The sequence below is a fragment of the Ptychodera flava genome, chromosome 10, assembly GCF_041260155.1.
Source record: "Ptychodera flava strain L36383 chromosome 10, AS_Pfla_20210202, whole genome shotgun sequence".
In the NCBI taxonomy this organism is placed as follows: Eukaryota; Metazoa; Hemichordata; class Enteropneusta; family Ptychoderidae; genus Ptychodera; species Ptychodera flava.
This window is the reverse complement of record NC_091937.1, coordinates 38809089-38825061: the sequence shown is the minus strand read 5'-3', so window position 1 is coordinate 38825061 and position 15973 is coordinate 38809089. Positions and strand designations below refer to the sequence as shown.

General features: G+C 37.5%; 2 protein-coding genes across 3 annotated transcripts in view; both read left to right on the top strand.

Moving 5' to 3' along the window:
* Nucleotides 1-855: 855 nt before the first annotated feature.
* On the top strand, nucleotides 856-4392 carry LOC139141648 (uncharacterized). Its single transcript, XM_070711236.1, has 2 exons — nucleotides 856-1183; nucleotides 2396-4392. The coding sequence occupies exons 1-2, from the start codon at nucleotides 856-858 to the stop codon at nucleotides 4390-4392; spliced, it is 2325 nt and encodes a 774-aa protein (XP_070567337.1).
* Nucleotides 4393-13646: 9254 nt separating this feature from the next.
* LOC139142724 (probable methyltransferase-like protein 24) overlaps nucleotides 13647-15973 on the top strand; it is a 40504-nt gene continuing 38177 nt past the window's right edge. For both annotated transcript variants that reach the window (XM_070712828.1, XM_070712827.1), the window contains exon 1: nucleotides 13647-14093. The gene's annotated coding sequence lies outside the window, so the exon portion shown is untranslated. The remainder of the gene's footprint in view (nucleotides 14094-15973) is intronic.

Below are 15973 nucleotides of genomic sequence, written 5' to 3'. Positions count from 1 at the left end.
ATAACACATTCATAGTCTACAATCTCAACAAACACAATCATTCTTTCATCAATACTTCAACTTTTAAGGTTTCACTTTTCATAGCATCAGAAGAAATCAAGGAAGCAATAAGCAACATCAGTCAAATTATTAATTTTTCTTCCTATACAAGTGCTTGAATTGACTGTAAGAACTTATTATAATATTAAGCACACCCATAACACAACGTTACTATAAAAGTACAATGAGAGTAAAAAAACTGAGCATAAAAGCAAAAAATGAAAGAAGTAAATTGTACATGCAACGAAAAAGACAGTTGCAGACTCCTCACAGATGTTACACAAAGGTTAATGTCGAAGGTGATGGTAATTGCTTGTTCCGTGCTATAAGTCTAGGACTCTATGGAACACAAGATCATCATCATGCAATAAGAGTACATACTGTTGACTATGTAATTGAACATTGGGACAGATATGAGGATCCAATAAAGGTGAATATGAAAGATGGCATATTGTCTCTCAAGATGACTATAGGCAGTATATGTCCAGATCTGAACCAGGTAATGCAACTTATGGAGGGGACATTGAAATAAATGCTGCAGCGCTTGCATATAACATTAATATTGCAGTTCATCTTGACACTTTAAGTGAACCATTAGAGACTGTTGGTAATTCTTCTGTAAGTATACATCTTTTGTATCATGCAATCCGTGTTGAAGGAGAAATTGATAGTGGTCACTATGACTTTCTGCAAAGCACAGAGCAAAATTTGTCACAAGCAATAAATGTAAACAGTTTTGGACCAGTACAAACAGAGAAATCTATGCCGCAAAATGAACATTGTGTAAATTATAGAGAAATAGAGAAACAGAGAGACATGATTGCCAAGAGAGAAAAGAGAGAACAAATAGAGTTTAGGCAAAGCGAAAACCAAAGAGATTTAACAGCCAAGCAAAATAAACGAGCTGATCCAGCATACAGGCAAACTGAAAGGCAAAGAGATATGAATGCTAAGAAAATTATGAGAACTGATGATGTGTATAAACAAACTGAAAACAAGAGAAACAGGACATCAATGAAATTGAGACGGTGTGATGATGAGTACAGAGAAAATGAAAGGGAAAGAAATGCTAATGCTAAAAAGACAAAGAGAACTGACCAGGTCTTCAGGGAAAGCGAAAAGATCAGAGATGCCAATATTAAAAGTATTAAAAGAACTGATAAATCATATAGAGAGAGAGAGCAAATGAGAGATAGATTAAACAAACTAAACAACAGAAGATGTAGTGCTGCCAAATCTATTGAAGAGCTGATACAAATTTTTCACGGTGCAGTTCAGAATGGCCCAAATTTTGTATGTGTGTGCTGCCAACAGCTGTGGTACAGAGAAAGTGTTTGAACTACAATAATGTTAAAGAAAAGTTAAACACCTTTGCATCATCTCAGGCTACAGATAATGATATGGCACCATTATGTAAAACTTGTTATTCATATTTAAAAGAGTCAAAGTTGCCTCCTTGTTCTGTGGCCAATAACATGTCATTTCCATTAATTCCCCCCGAGTTACAGTTACATCCACTAGAAGAAAGACTTGTTGCCTTACGCATTCCATTCATGCAAATAAGAGAATTGCCAAGAGGTAGACAAGTTAGTCTCAGAGGTAACATAGTCAATGTTATAGCTGATGTATCAACTACTGTCTCTACATTACCTAGAACTTTAAATGAATCGCAGACAATACCTGTCAAATTTAAAAGAAAGATTAGCTATAGTCATGCCTATCAGGTAGAGAATGTCAGACCAGTGAAAGTCTTACAAGCAGCTAATTGGTTAGTTAAAAATAGCCCCTTATATAAAGCAGAACTGATTACAATATCTACAGATTGGGTTGTTTGCAGAAAGGATGAAAACCACAATTGGCAGGAATTTTGTGAGGAAAATGACGATCATGATTATTCTCACATGTCTGACAAACAAACATGTAAACAAGATGACAGTAATGATCATGATGATCATGATGATGATGATAATTGGACTGAAGAAATAAAATTGGAAGATCATCCGCTGGCACACTGGATACAATGCTGTCACCTTTATATGATCAACACACAGACTCTGATGGCGCAGTTTGTTATGCACCAGGCGAGAACAATAAACCACTAGGAATATTTCAAGACAAATATTCTGAGGAGCTCTCATTTCCAACAATATATTGTGGTCAACCCAGACAAAGAAACGCATAGTCCCTGTATTATATAGTACATTGTGTAAATGGGAACTTCGACACAAAGATAGGAGAGTTGCAAAGTCGATGCCTAACATTTTCTTTAAACTAAAAAAATTACAAATCAAGCAGATTAAAGACAAGGCAACATTATGTTTGCGAAAATGTAATCTGAAGGGCCGCAAATTAACAGCTGGTGAGCTTCAATCACCACAAAATGTTGATAAAATTGTTCGACTTGATGAGGGATTCAGAGTGTTGAAGACACTTAGAGGTTCACCACCATACTGGGAGAGTGCAAAGAAAGATATATTTGCCATGATACGTCAACTTGGTATTCCAACATTTTTCATGTCATTTTCATCAGCAGAATCTAAATGGATACATCTATTGAAAATTCTTGGAAGGACAGTTCACAACAAGGAATACACAGATGACGATGTATTGAACATGTCTTGGAATACAAAATCTGATTTGATAAAATCTGACCCTGTTACGTGTGCTCGACACTTTGACTATTCATTTCAACGATTTATGCATGATTTCCTAATGAGCTCACATCATCCAATTGGTGAAATACACGATTACTTTTACAGAGTGGAATTCCAACAAAGAGGATCACCACATATACACATGCTTGTATGGATTAAAGATGCACCACAATATGGTGAAAATAGTGATGATGACATCACACAATTCATAGATCAGTATATTACATGTTCAAATGATACCAGTAATGAATCCTTCGCTGAATTGATAAATTATCAAATGCACAGACATGCAAAAACCTGTAAGAAAAAAGGCCAATGTGTTTGCAGATTTGGATTTCCTGTGCCACCTATGCCAAGAACAATGATATTGCAGCCATTGCCAATGGATACTGATGAAAGCACAGAACAGATCCTTCAAAAGCACTATGAAAATATCAAGACTGTTGTTACTGATTTACAATTTGGAGAAACTCTTTCTTTTTCTGAATTCTTAAATAAACTACAACTTGATGAACAAACCTATATTAATGCAATACAGTCATCTCTAACATCAGATAAAATATCCCTCAAGAGGTCACCAAATGAAATAAGAATTAACAGCTACAATGAAACCCTACTCAAAGCTTGGAGAGCATTGGACATTCAATTCATTCTTGATCCATATGCATGTGCCATGTACATCGCATCTTACATTAGTAAAGCTCAACGTGGAATGAGTAATTTGCTCAGTAGGGCTGTGGAAGAAGCAAGGGAAGGATGTCATGATATCAGCGAAAGTGTCAAGCATATAGGAAACAAATTCCTTAATCATGTTGAAGTTAGTGCTCAAGAAGCTGTTTACCTTGTTATGCAAATGAGACTAAGAAGAGCTTCACGCGGCTTCACATTTATTAACACATCACCCCCTGATGATAGAGTTATCCTATTGAAACCTCTTGATGACATACAAAACATGCGTCCAAATGCTACTGACATAGAAAGTGATAGCATCTTGAAAAAATATGAGAGGCGCCCAAAAGCCCTTGAGAAATTGTGCTTGGCAGACTTGGCAGCATGGTACAGTTTTCAAAAGTTAAAAGATAACCCGCAAGATCATTATCAAGATAATGATGACTTCTACAAAACTGATGAAGAGGATGATGATGATGAAAACAACACAATATATCAGATACGTGGCCTTGTGTATAAAAAACGCACCAAAAGTAAAGTTATCAGATATGTTCGTTTCCATAGGGAAAAAGACAAAGAAAATCATTACAGAGAGTTAATAATGTTGTTTTATCCTTGGCGAAATGAAAATGAACTCCTTGCAGGGTGCAAAACATACTATGATCGTTACATGCAAGTAAAATTTGAAGTAGATTCTAAAGAAAAGGAGTACAATAAAAATGCTCAGGAATTAGATCAAGCTATTGAAGCAGTACAAAACACAGCCATTGATATGTTTGATAATGTTGCTCCAAATACACAACATCAGGAACATCAAGACATTTTAGAAGGATCAAGGCCAAGTGACACATTGAGTATGTTTGCACCATGTGATGAGAGTCATTCTAAATATGACATTGGACAGGACATTGGCATCAGTACAAATAATCCCATTATTGAAGATCTTCAACAACCACGAATGGTGATAATGAATTATATCCACTTTTACAGAAACTCAACAAGAAACAAAAAGAAATATTCTATCACATAGTACATTGGATGAAAACAAGGACAGAGCCGTTAAATATTTTTGTAACAGGTGGCGCTGGTGTAGGGAAATCTCTTGTTCTCAAATCATTGTATCAAGTACTTTTAAAATATCTTTCAAATCTTCCTGGTGAAAATCCTGACAACATACACTTATTACTAGTTGCACCTACTGGAAAAGCTGCTTACAACATTAAGGGTACTACAATTCATTCAGCTTTTCAAATTCCTGCATCCCAAGGTTTTCATTATAGACCACTGACATCAGAAAGACTTAATACTCTACAAGCAAAATACAGGAACTTAAAAGTCATATTCATAGATGAAATCTCCATGGTTGGTAATGGTATGTTAAACTATATCAATCTCAGACTACAACAGATAATGGCCAACAATAAAATCTTTGGTGGTGTCAGCGTTGTTAGCTTTGGCGACTTATATCAATTAAAACCTGTCTTTGATGGTTGGATATTTAACGACCTTCAACATGATTATGGGCCATTGGCTGTCAACATCTGGAAAGACCTGTTCAAATGTTTGAATTAACAGATATTATGAGGCAAAAGGATGACCAGAATTTTGCTAAATTACTCAACCGTATACGTGAGGGAAAGCATACATCTCATGACATAAAAGTTCTGCAAACTCGAATAGTCAGTGTTGATAAAAAAACTTCATCTATTGATGAGTCGACAGTACATCTTTATTGCGAGAACAGACTTGTTGATGACCACAATGCAATAGCATATGACAGACTTACAGGAATAAAAACATGTATACCTGCTACTGATACAGTCATTGGCGATGTCTCTGAGATCATAAAAACACAAAACATTAGGTATTGTTGTCATGCTTCCTGCTCAAAAAACAATGGGTTAGTTTCTAAATTATCAATTGGAACAAATCAGCGTATTGAGCTTTGCATTAATCTGTCTGTAAATGATGGATTGATAAATGGTACTCCAGGAGTAATCAAATAATCGATGGACCTGATTTGCATCATGTTACTATTCTATGGATTTTATTTGATGACGATTGTGTTGGCAAAAACCTGCGACGTGAAAAACGGCATTTAATACATGACAAAGTATCTCACAGATGGACGCCAGTTTTACAGATATCACGGCAATTTAGAGTGGGAAGACACAAAAATGCAGAAGTTGTGAGAAAACAATTTCCACTCAGACCAGCTAGTGCCAAAACAATACATCGTTGTCAAGGTGATACACTTAACAATGTGGTTGTGGACTTCAGTACAGCAAACAAAGAAATCAGTGTCATGTACACTATGTTGCTTTAAGCAGAGTGACTAAACTTACAGGTCTCAACATAACCACATTACAAGAAAATCAAATATCAGTTAGCACTGATGTTACACAAGAGATGCAACGCATGAGAACCCATTCCATGCTACAACTCTGTTTCACATTACCATATATTATATCGAACAGATTCATTATTACTTATCAAAATGTGAGATCTCTTCATTGCCATTTTCAAGATGTTGCTAGTGATTTCAGCTTAACTTCAGCTGATGTACTAATTTGCAGTGAATCAAGACTACAAACCGGCGATCACAATGATGACTTCAAAATAGCAGACTTCAACCTTTTCAGACAGGATGATAAAAACCGTCAAAACAACACCAGACCATATCATGGTATGGTTATGTACAGCAAAGAAAACACTCTTGAAGCTACCCCACAGACACTGCATTGTTTTAATACAGATTTCTTAATTGCAATACACAAAACAACATTTGGTTTAGTTCAAATTGTTGGTGTTTACAATCCACCATCATCACCTACATCAAACTTACAACATGCTCTTCTTCAGCTCATCCATACACTTGAGTACAATCTACCAACCGTGATCATTGGTGATTTCAATGTTGACTTACAAAAGCAAACACAATCTACAAGACAACTATCTGAACTTATGACAAAGCACTTCAACTACACACAAGTTATTGAGGAGTCAACAACAGACTATGGATCATGCCTTGATCACATTTACACTAACATCCATTGCATGCAAAGTGGTGTACTTGAGTCATACTATAGTGACCACAAACCAATTTGGATTGCATTGTAAAATAGAATTAAATCAAAAACTGCGGTCATACTAATTACTGCCCGTGACTACCGTAGCTGCCTGAGAACTGCCCGAGGAAAAAGTGGGACAAACAGGTTCAGTTTATTTCATGCCCAGCCAACCCAAAATATCATTGATTTGACGTTAACCTGATGTTTTCTCCAGCCGTTTTGAAACACTGAAGACACCGGGCTTCGAGGACGTCGCCAGCTTGACATTGAGTTCATACCATTCAGTCCGAGAGATGGTACAATAATCTCGCCAAACGCTCACAGTTTGACAGCTTACCACCCCTTGCACTGAATGGTATGATCTCACAATCAACTGTAAAGAAAAAAAATTGAAAGATTTCTGCAGTGATGTCAATTACACTTAAGGATTACTCAGCAAGGGCACTTTGCAAGACCAGTACTGGTTAGCCACTTTTATGAGGGCCCGTTCTGGTCAAAATTATGTTTTATAAATTTTAGTATGTTAGAATTAATTTTATGTAGATTGGAATTAATTTACTAGCACCTCGAATTAATTGTATCTTTCTTTTAATTAATTTTTATATGCTTTAATTTATATTGTGTAGTCATACCGAATTAATTTTATGTGTTCCAATTAATTATTTCTGCTTATCTTTGCTGTAATTAATTTTATGTAGTCTAGAATTAATTTTGCTAACATTTCAAATTATTTATTTTATGTGCCGGAATTAATTTTATGTAGTCTAGATTTAATATATTAATTCCTTCAATTAATTTTGGGTTCAAAATGTTTTCACGTGCTGCAAGTTGAATGTTTGCTAGAATTAATTTCTACCAGTGTCTTGAATTAATTTTGTGTTCGGTCTAAGTAATTATGTGTGTGTACGCTCGAATTAATTGTGTGTTTGTGCGAATTAATTATATGCGTTCGCTCGAATTAATTTTATGTGTTTGCTCGAATTAATTATATGTGTTTGCTCGAATTATTTTCGGCCGATCCCACAGTCCTTTGCGCACACTTTCTTAAATCAATATGGCGGCTCCTGACCCGGAGTGGTATTATTCAGGCGCGCGCTCGAACCGTGATCTGTAAAAATGGATATTAATAAACTGATCACAAAAACTTTTGTGGTGTCTCCTGTCTGAGGGATCTTGTATGTGATTGCCCATAGAGCCAAGCCCAACCAATTTTGTGTTTTCACCCTTTCTATCGGGCTTTGCCAATCATCGTGTACTGTAGTGTAGTGCATTGTACTGTAAGCGTACGCAGCATTCAAGGCGAAAATGAAATCTGCTGAACAGATATCTACGAATATGAAAACCAATAAAGAACTTAACAATGACCACCAGGAAATGTCTCCAAGCTTGATTACTGTGAAATGTCCCTAATTACAAATATAGCATTCGGCAGTTTCACCTCCATCTATCTGTGTATATACAGATAGACACAGAGAAACTGTCGCGAAACCGGCTGTTTTCTTCTCCGGTATACAGGCCGGCTTCGCGTAGCGACAGTTTTAAGCGCCTGTGTCTATCTGTATTACATATACAGATAGAGGTGAAACTGCCGAATGCTATATTTGTAATTAGGGACATTTGACAGTAATCAAGCTTGGAGACATTTCCTGGTGGTCATTGTTATTATAAGTTCTTTATTGGTTTTCATATTCGTAGATATCTGTTCGGCAGATTTCATTTTCGATTGCTGCGTACGCTTACGGTACACTGCACTACACTTCAGTACACGATGATTGGCAAAGCCCGATAGAAAGGGTGAACGTTCACGTCTGACGTAAACACAAAATTGGTCAGGCTTCGCTCTATGGGCAATCACATACACGATCCCTCAGACAGGAGACACTACAAAAGTTTTTGTGATCACTTTATTGTATTGATTTCCATTTTCACAGATCACGGTTCGAACACCTGAATAAACCACTCCGGTCGGGAGCCGCCATATTGATTAAGAAAGCGTGCGCAAAGGACTGTGGGATCGGCCGAAAATAATTCGAGCAAACACATATAATTAATTCGAGCAAACACATAAAATTAATTCGAGCGAACACATAAAATTAATTTGCTCAAAGACATAATTAATTCGAGCGAACACATAATTATTTCGACCGAACACAAAATTAATTCAAGACACTAGTAGAAATTAATTCTAGCACACATTAAATTAATTGCAGCACGTGAAAACATTTTGAACCAAAATTAATTGAAGGAATTATTATATTAAATCTAGACTACATAAAATTAATTCTGGCACATAAAATAAATAATTTGAAATGTTAGCAAAATTAATTCTAGACTACATAAAATTAATTACTGCAAAGATAAGCAAAAATAATTAATTGGAACACATAAAATTAATTCGGTATGACTACACAAAATTAATTAAAGCATATAAAAATTAATTAAAAGAAAGATACAATTAATTCGCGGTGCTAGTAAATTAATTCCAGTCTACATAAAATTAATTCTAACATACTAAAATTTATAAAACATAATTTTGACCAGAACGGGCCCCCATACACTTTCATACAGAGGAATTTCTCCTTACTACTCTTACACAAAAACACTCCATTATTTCTCCGTACTACTCATACTAACTCTCTATTGCTATTTAAACTATGTCCTTCTCAATGGCTCATTTTAATCTATTTTCTTGAAAGATTTATCAAAAATAGCCATGTTGTTTATCTTTTACTTGAGTTCTTAAAAAATAAAAATGGTTTTCTGAAAGAATGCGTATATGGCTTTTCATTACTTTATGGTGATATCACTTTGGCCTATACAGTGTGAAGCACTGTACCAATCAATTGCACTTGTTATGTAAATGCTGATACAATGCCAGAAGCCAAAGACATTCAGCATTTTTTCCACCGAATTCATATTTGTAAATAAAAAGGCCGTTGTCATTGGTCTGTCATGATAATGTCCATGATCTTGATCATCACAGCTTAAAAAACTTTAAAACTATTGGCAAAAGTTTAAATTTACAGACAAATGCAATATCTATGAAAACACGTGAGCATTTTCAGTTCATGTCTGGTAGAAGTATGCAGAAATAAGCTTGTCTCTACCTCTGTAATCCATCGTTAGGAGGAGAACGAAATGACATGTATGCAAACGCCTTATTTGTTTTGCAACTCGCATGTCGCAGTTTAAGAACTCGCATGTCGCAGTTTAAGAACTCCCAGGTCGCAGTTAAAAATAAACTCGCATGTCGTGACCGGTCTTCCATAGAAGACTGCTGCTTAAAACAAATCAGTGTTTCCAGTCACTGCCGCCCACAGAACATCAGAAGTTGCCTAGACTCTGAGCTTTCACTGAAAACCCCTCTCCCTACATGTCGCAAATGACGAATGATAGAGAGTTTGGCAAATGTTTCATTCTTGACCACAAAACTTCAGAAACTGTAAGCTTATCCCACGCCTTTAGGAAAAGGCGTGTCAGACACATAGCAGTTCCCATTTGTAGACGCGCTGTTTCATTGATGAACTTTCAAGGTGGCGTTGCACGCATATTTTTTCAGAATCGTGTACTGTTCAGCCACCAGTCTCCTGTAAATTATTTGTAATTCTGGCAAGACCGCAATTTTCAATGTACTTTTTAAGGTAGCCATCATTATTTACGTCCTGGGGGTCTTGTGATCGGTCCCTTACACCTTAAATCTACCGATTCACCTTCATCAAATGAAGTTATCAGGCAGTTGAAACAACCCACGACATTCAATGATCACATGCGTGACGAGACGTGCTCAGTGTACATCAGTGCACCTGGCACCTTCGTGTGTTAGTGCGCCCTCAACAGTCGCTACTCGCCTAAGCAAGAATAAAACATCACCATCACTGCGCCACTTGATTACTCAATTAAATCCAATTCTTTATTATCTTCCCCTCAAATATCAACACTTGTTCCTCGAGACGCAATAGCAAGTCTTGCACATTTTCAAAATTTTACATTTTCCGACTTTCGACAAGTTCAAGTGCTGGCTTTATGGATCTCTTTCAGTCGTTTTTTTGAAACTTTTGTCAGGAGTGCAATAAAACATTGTTATCCAAGGATCGCGTTTATTTATGGCGAACAGACAACTTGAGTATTGATGCTGTCATTACTAACTTTGTAAATGTGGTATAGTAAATTCAGCCAATGCTTTCTAAAATTAGTATAGAAATGGTGACTTTGCAGCTGCTACAAAGAGGGAAGGTTGTGTTTCTCACGAACATTTTATCCGTCGAAGTGCCAAATATCTTTGCTTGCACCCACATACAGCACATGACATCACGTGGTCATACAGATAATTGAGAACTAATCTCTTAAATTCCAGTTCGTTTTTTTATTTAATTCTGCCATACGTCAGACCTTACTATCTCTAATCTGCCGCTCTGCTGTGCCCATCGCTCACAGTACTCTAGTGGAAAGTCAAGTCTGTTTTATCTTGGGTGAGACAATGCGTTCGGCCTACATCTCCCCGAAACCGTTTTTGAAATGCATAACATTTGTATCAGGTACACATGAAATCAACTTGTCCGAGAATGGGCGGGGGGTGGGGTGAATTGTGTACTGCATAAGAGTATGAAAATATGGCAGAAAACAGTGAAGAAGCACGGCGCCCACTATAGCTTGTTCGTCTCATATACTAAGTGTGTCTGGCTCAAAAGGGTCGCAACTGTAAATTGCGCCCTCAGCGACATTTTGCGTTAAATGAAGCTTGGAAAGAACACATAGTTTTGATCACAAATTCATGTACTATTTGAACTTTTCCAATCATTCAATTGACCTTTCACAGGTCCCTTTTGCAGCAGATGGGAATTGCCTTCCTGTGTAAGAAACAATGGAAAGGAACACACATTACACTACATAGTACATGGATAATAACAGCATACATGGATAATAACTTTCGATAATATTTTCATCCGTTCTGTTGATGAAAATTGTGTTTACATTCTTTTCTAAAGTCCATCGAAATAATAAGTATTAGCCTCGCCAACACAATGTGTTTTGTGTACTTTTCAATGTTACTTGTAGCGCAAATAAATAAAGTCCGGACCAAAAATAATTCGTCACCGATGGCAATTACACTCGCTAGGATTAGCGTTGATTGGTTGACTGATATGAACTATTCCGACAGGAATAGAACGAGAAAACTGTATTTAAAAACAGAAAGACTGCATAATACATAAGAGTTTACGGTTAATGACGCTTTAAGGCTGCGTTCACAAAAAACGATTAGGGGGGTGTGGAAATTCAGGGGGGATTCGAAAATTTTTGGGGTAGTAGAGGGGGGGGACTTGAAAATTTTGCTCTACCTCTAGGGGGGACTTGAAAATTTTTGGTTCCCTTTTGTGTTTTACATTTTCCTATTCCAAGTTTTTGTAGATAATTCAATGAAAAATGAATACCATTTTTAATGTCATCATAGTAATAATTTAACAAAATTTAGAACCATTTTGTCACATTTCATGACTTGTATCTCGAAAAAATCTAAATGTGTGGTTTGTCGTAAAAAACAAACTTTAGCCTCCTAACCTGGGCAGAAGCTGCAACTGTTAATGATTTCTGCAATATTTCTATGCAATGGAACAAATATAGTTTCCTGCTATCTCCCTACAGCATGCGCAAACACACAATATTTAGTTTGTCAACAAAGCCTGTATATATAAATATAAATACGTATTTGGGGATAATTTAATTGGAGTCCTGGCTGACAGTCAGTTGTCAGTGTTTTAATGCATGGTACACATATATAGGCTGTGATAGCATTAGCTGAATACTAGACAATTCAACATGCTGTAGGGAGTAGAACAAGAATGCAGTTGTAAAACTGAACAAAAATATTGCCAAAATTATCAAAGTTAATACAGCTACTGCCTACAGGTAGTGTCACTATCATTAATGCTCTCCTCCTGCAGTGTCACTGTCACTGCATACCTGATCAGTGCAAGAGATAGCTCTGACTCTGATGTACATGCAGAAGAGTTTGGGTCAAATGATGCTCATGACAGTGAAACATACTTGTACACAAGATCAGGCCAGAGAGCAACACATGGAAGAACACAGAAATATTTGAATTCTGGCATATGAGAATAATCAAATACGGGTATTAAAGAAAAAAGATGGGGTCACCACGCTTGATTTTCTAAATTTTCACATTCTTGTTATAAAATGTTACAGAATCTGATGTAAAACTTTGAACAGTAAAGACTAAAAGAAAAAATATGTGACCAAATGGAATTATTTATTTTTAAACAAATTTAAAATATTACACCCAAAATTTCAGAGAATAAAACATTTATTCGATGAAACATTTTACCTTCCAGTGTTGTCAATTTTGAGTAGCATCTAATCCATATATGTCTTGTAGTTTTGAAACAAATTTTTGGTAGGTCACTGTGCAATATGGCAATTAGCCAAAATTCACAATTTTCCTACTCTCTCATGATTGTCATTTGTGTGCTCTTCAGCAGGAGCAATTGACCTGGCCAGAGTTGGTTAACTCATGTTGGCTTTTAGACCAATAAATCTAAAAAATTCACTGATGCATTTAAAGAACTTGCCTTGGGAATATGACTATAGAAAGTGCTAAAACAGGTTGTGTTGAACACCTGTGAGCGGAACGGCGCTATACATGTTTATTTTTTCTGCGCTCACATCCTTTACAAATATGCGGGCCTGTGATAGTTAGGGGGGGGACTTGAAAAATTTTGACCATATAGAGGGGGGCATTTGAAAATTTTTTTGGGTACTTAGTGGGGGATATGAAAAAAAATAAGATTTCAATCGAAATTCCTCCAGCCCCCCCCCCCCCCTAATCGTTATTTGTGAACGCAGCCTAATAGGGAGAAGCTGTGGCAATAGATTCAAAGCTGCCCTTCGACCTAACCCGTGCGTCCGGCTGTGCGCCGTGTCCATGAAAATACCATCTGCATTCTCGCAGTACGAGCCGTAACCAACTGCCCTTTTGAGGTAATTCACTTAAAAAGCCACACACTTATTGGACCGGCATTCTTCGCTTTTAAATTGGACGTCGTCACTGTAACGCATTTGCCATGGTTCACCGACGGGGGTCACCTTGTGCTATCCATGACCTGTCGACTCCTGCTGCACGCAATAGACTCTATCCTGAGAGAGAGACATACACATCGTTATTTGAGCCGTTTTACAGTTCGATGTCCATGAGCGTAAGGAAACGGCCTGCGATGCACGCTTCGCGGCGCAATTGAAATTAGTTCTTCTCGAATTTAGGTGTTGACAATCATCTGTGTATCTCAAATTTGTTCCTATTTCAAAACAATCAACGATATTTGATTAACTTTAATGTCTGAAACCGATACATTTACTTTAAAAGAGCAAAGGTGAAAGATTTTACACCCTTTCACGTCAACAGATCGGTAAAGCATCTCTCAAAGTAATTATCGGCTTATTGTCCCTGCTGGGTACTATGGACTTCTAAAAATAGACATCCCGTCTGCTGAACTGTGACCCGGAGAGTACCGTGCGAATGATTAATTTTCTCTGTGATCTCATATTTTGGTAACTTGTTGCCACCGGAGTCTCTCGCACCTGTGAGCATCAGGCGTGACCGGGCAGGGCCACGACCGGTCAACAACATCCTGTGTCCATCATTGCAGAGGTAAGTACATGGGATGATCCACAGGCGCTCCATAGCTGGGTAACAAGCAGTGGCAGGCATATCGACTACAGAATCGATAGATCGAGCCGAAAATCGATCTACTTAGCAGACTACCCAGCTAAGGAGCGCCTGTGAGTTGATCATCGACGTGTAGGCAGTAGTAACGGGATGAAGATCGACGGGCCTGTATTGCGACATGGAATGTTCTGAGAACCTGTTTCCGAAATACGCAGAGCTCGAATATTCAACATTTGCTGTAAAATTCCCCACTTCACTGTGCAAAATAATGCCTTTTGAGCTAGTTCAAGGCTGCCATGTTAGTGACGCAGTGTAGCAATTCGGTATTGAAAGAAACATATTAGGTATCTAAATCGTATGTGTGTATTAATTCCATACTTTCCTCAACAACAAGGATATAAATTCTAATACCGTGTGAGCAGGTTCACAACTAAATGCATGTTGATGACTTCATGCAGGTAACTCCGTCGTCCATAATTACAGAATTTTTTTTTTTGTATGACAGGCAGACAAACATTGTTTACCAGAACCGAGTCCCGGCATTCTGTTCTCCTTAATATGCACAACCATGCACCATAGAATGTTGTGGTTTAAGAATGAAAGACAAGCTACATGCATTGACTGCCAATTACTTTGTTTTCGTTTGTTTGTTTGCCTACTACTTTGTTTTTCATGGACGAAGTGTCCTACCAGAGCAATCAATCACACAACGACGCTGCGGTGGTCTCTCCATTGTCATGTCAATTTCCGGGCACCTCCGTGTTGACATGCGATAGGAGTTGAGTGCCCCTTTCACGACAGACCGCATCCTATATAGATATCAACAGGTAATTGTCTCACTTCCTACCTACGTGATAAAAGTAACTTCCCACTGTGATGAAAGTAACTTCCCTCCTATGTGATGAAAGTACAGTACTTACTGGTAAACGACTGTACGTCACTTTCAAGTTCGATACCTGTCATCCCCTCCTTTAATTCTGTAAAGTGTAATTTAGTCGACGTCAATCCGCGTCTGTCCTTTTACTTTCCTTTCACTTTCTCTCTCTCCCAATGCACGTATTCTTCATGTGGAGACTGAGAAAAGGTCAATGACATTTCATCCCTTGCACAGTAGCTGTAATATAAAACAAGTCTGCTCTCTTCTGATCACAAACCCAAAGTGACATATATTTGCGTGTATAAGTGTGCTATGAAAGTGCAAACTTAGGGTTTTAAACCCACTTGTCGACGCTAGCGGTTTGCATTTTACGCATTAATGGCCGCGTTGATAGCTTGACGCAGCGGGCGTTTCAACTCGCACCTGAGTTGTCTCATTTACCGGTGATGTCGTAAGATGCACGGAACTGAAATCCCGCATCTGACAAGTCACCGCGGCAGCTGTCTTACCGACAATCCGACGAATCTCAAAGTTTTGATTGTATGAGCCGATCAGATTGATTTTGTATTTGTTTTTGTTTGTTTTTCTTCATTCCGCAAACAGATTCAACCGACCCCGACTCTGATCACGTGATTATACCCCTTAGAAACCTATTTGAAACATGCTGTATTCCATTAAGCTGACGGCTGGAAACTTTACTTTTGAAAAAAAAATCTCCCTGTTACTAGGGCGCACAGACGCAGCCTACGGGTATTTATTTTGAACCATTCGACATAAGTCCATAAACGAAATCGTCCAGTGACAAAGGTATGGTAAAGACTTCTATGTAGAGTGGTTTTGAATTACTGTGTGAAATGCCATTTACCTGCAGATCTAAGGCCAAGCTCTTGTTCATGTACGGTTGATGTCTAGGTCGTACCTTACTAGTCTATTGTTTGAATAGGCTTTGTATCCCATAGTACATTCTTTGTGCATTCCGATAGAT

Excerpts from the sequence above, each read along its gene's own strand:
- LOC139141648 (XM_070711236.1), top strand. The coding sequence starts at position 856 with ATGATTGCCAAGAGAGAAAAGAGAGAACAAATAGAGTTTAGGCAAAGC. Across the intron at positions 1,184-2,395 it reads CAGAGATGCCAATATTAAAA|CTGGTGAGCTTCAATCACCA; the intron begins GTATTAAAAGAA and ends GCAAATTAACAG.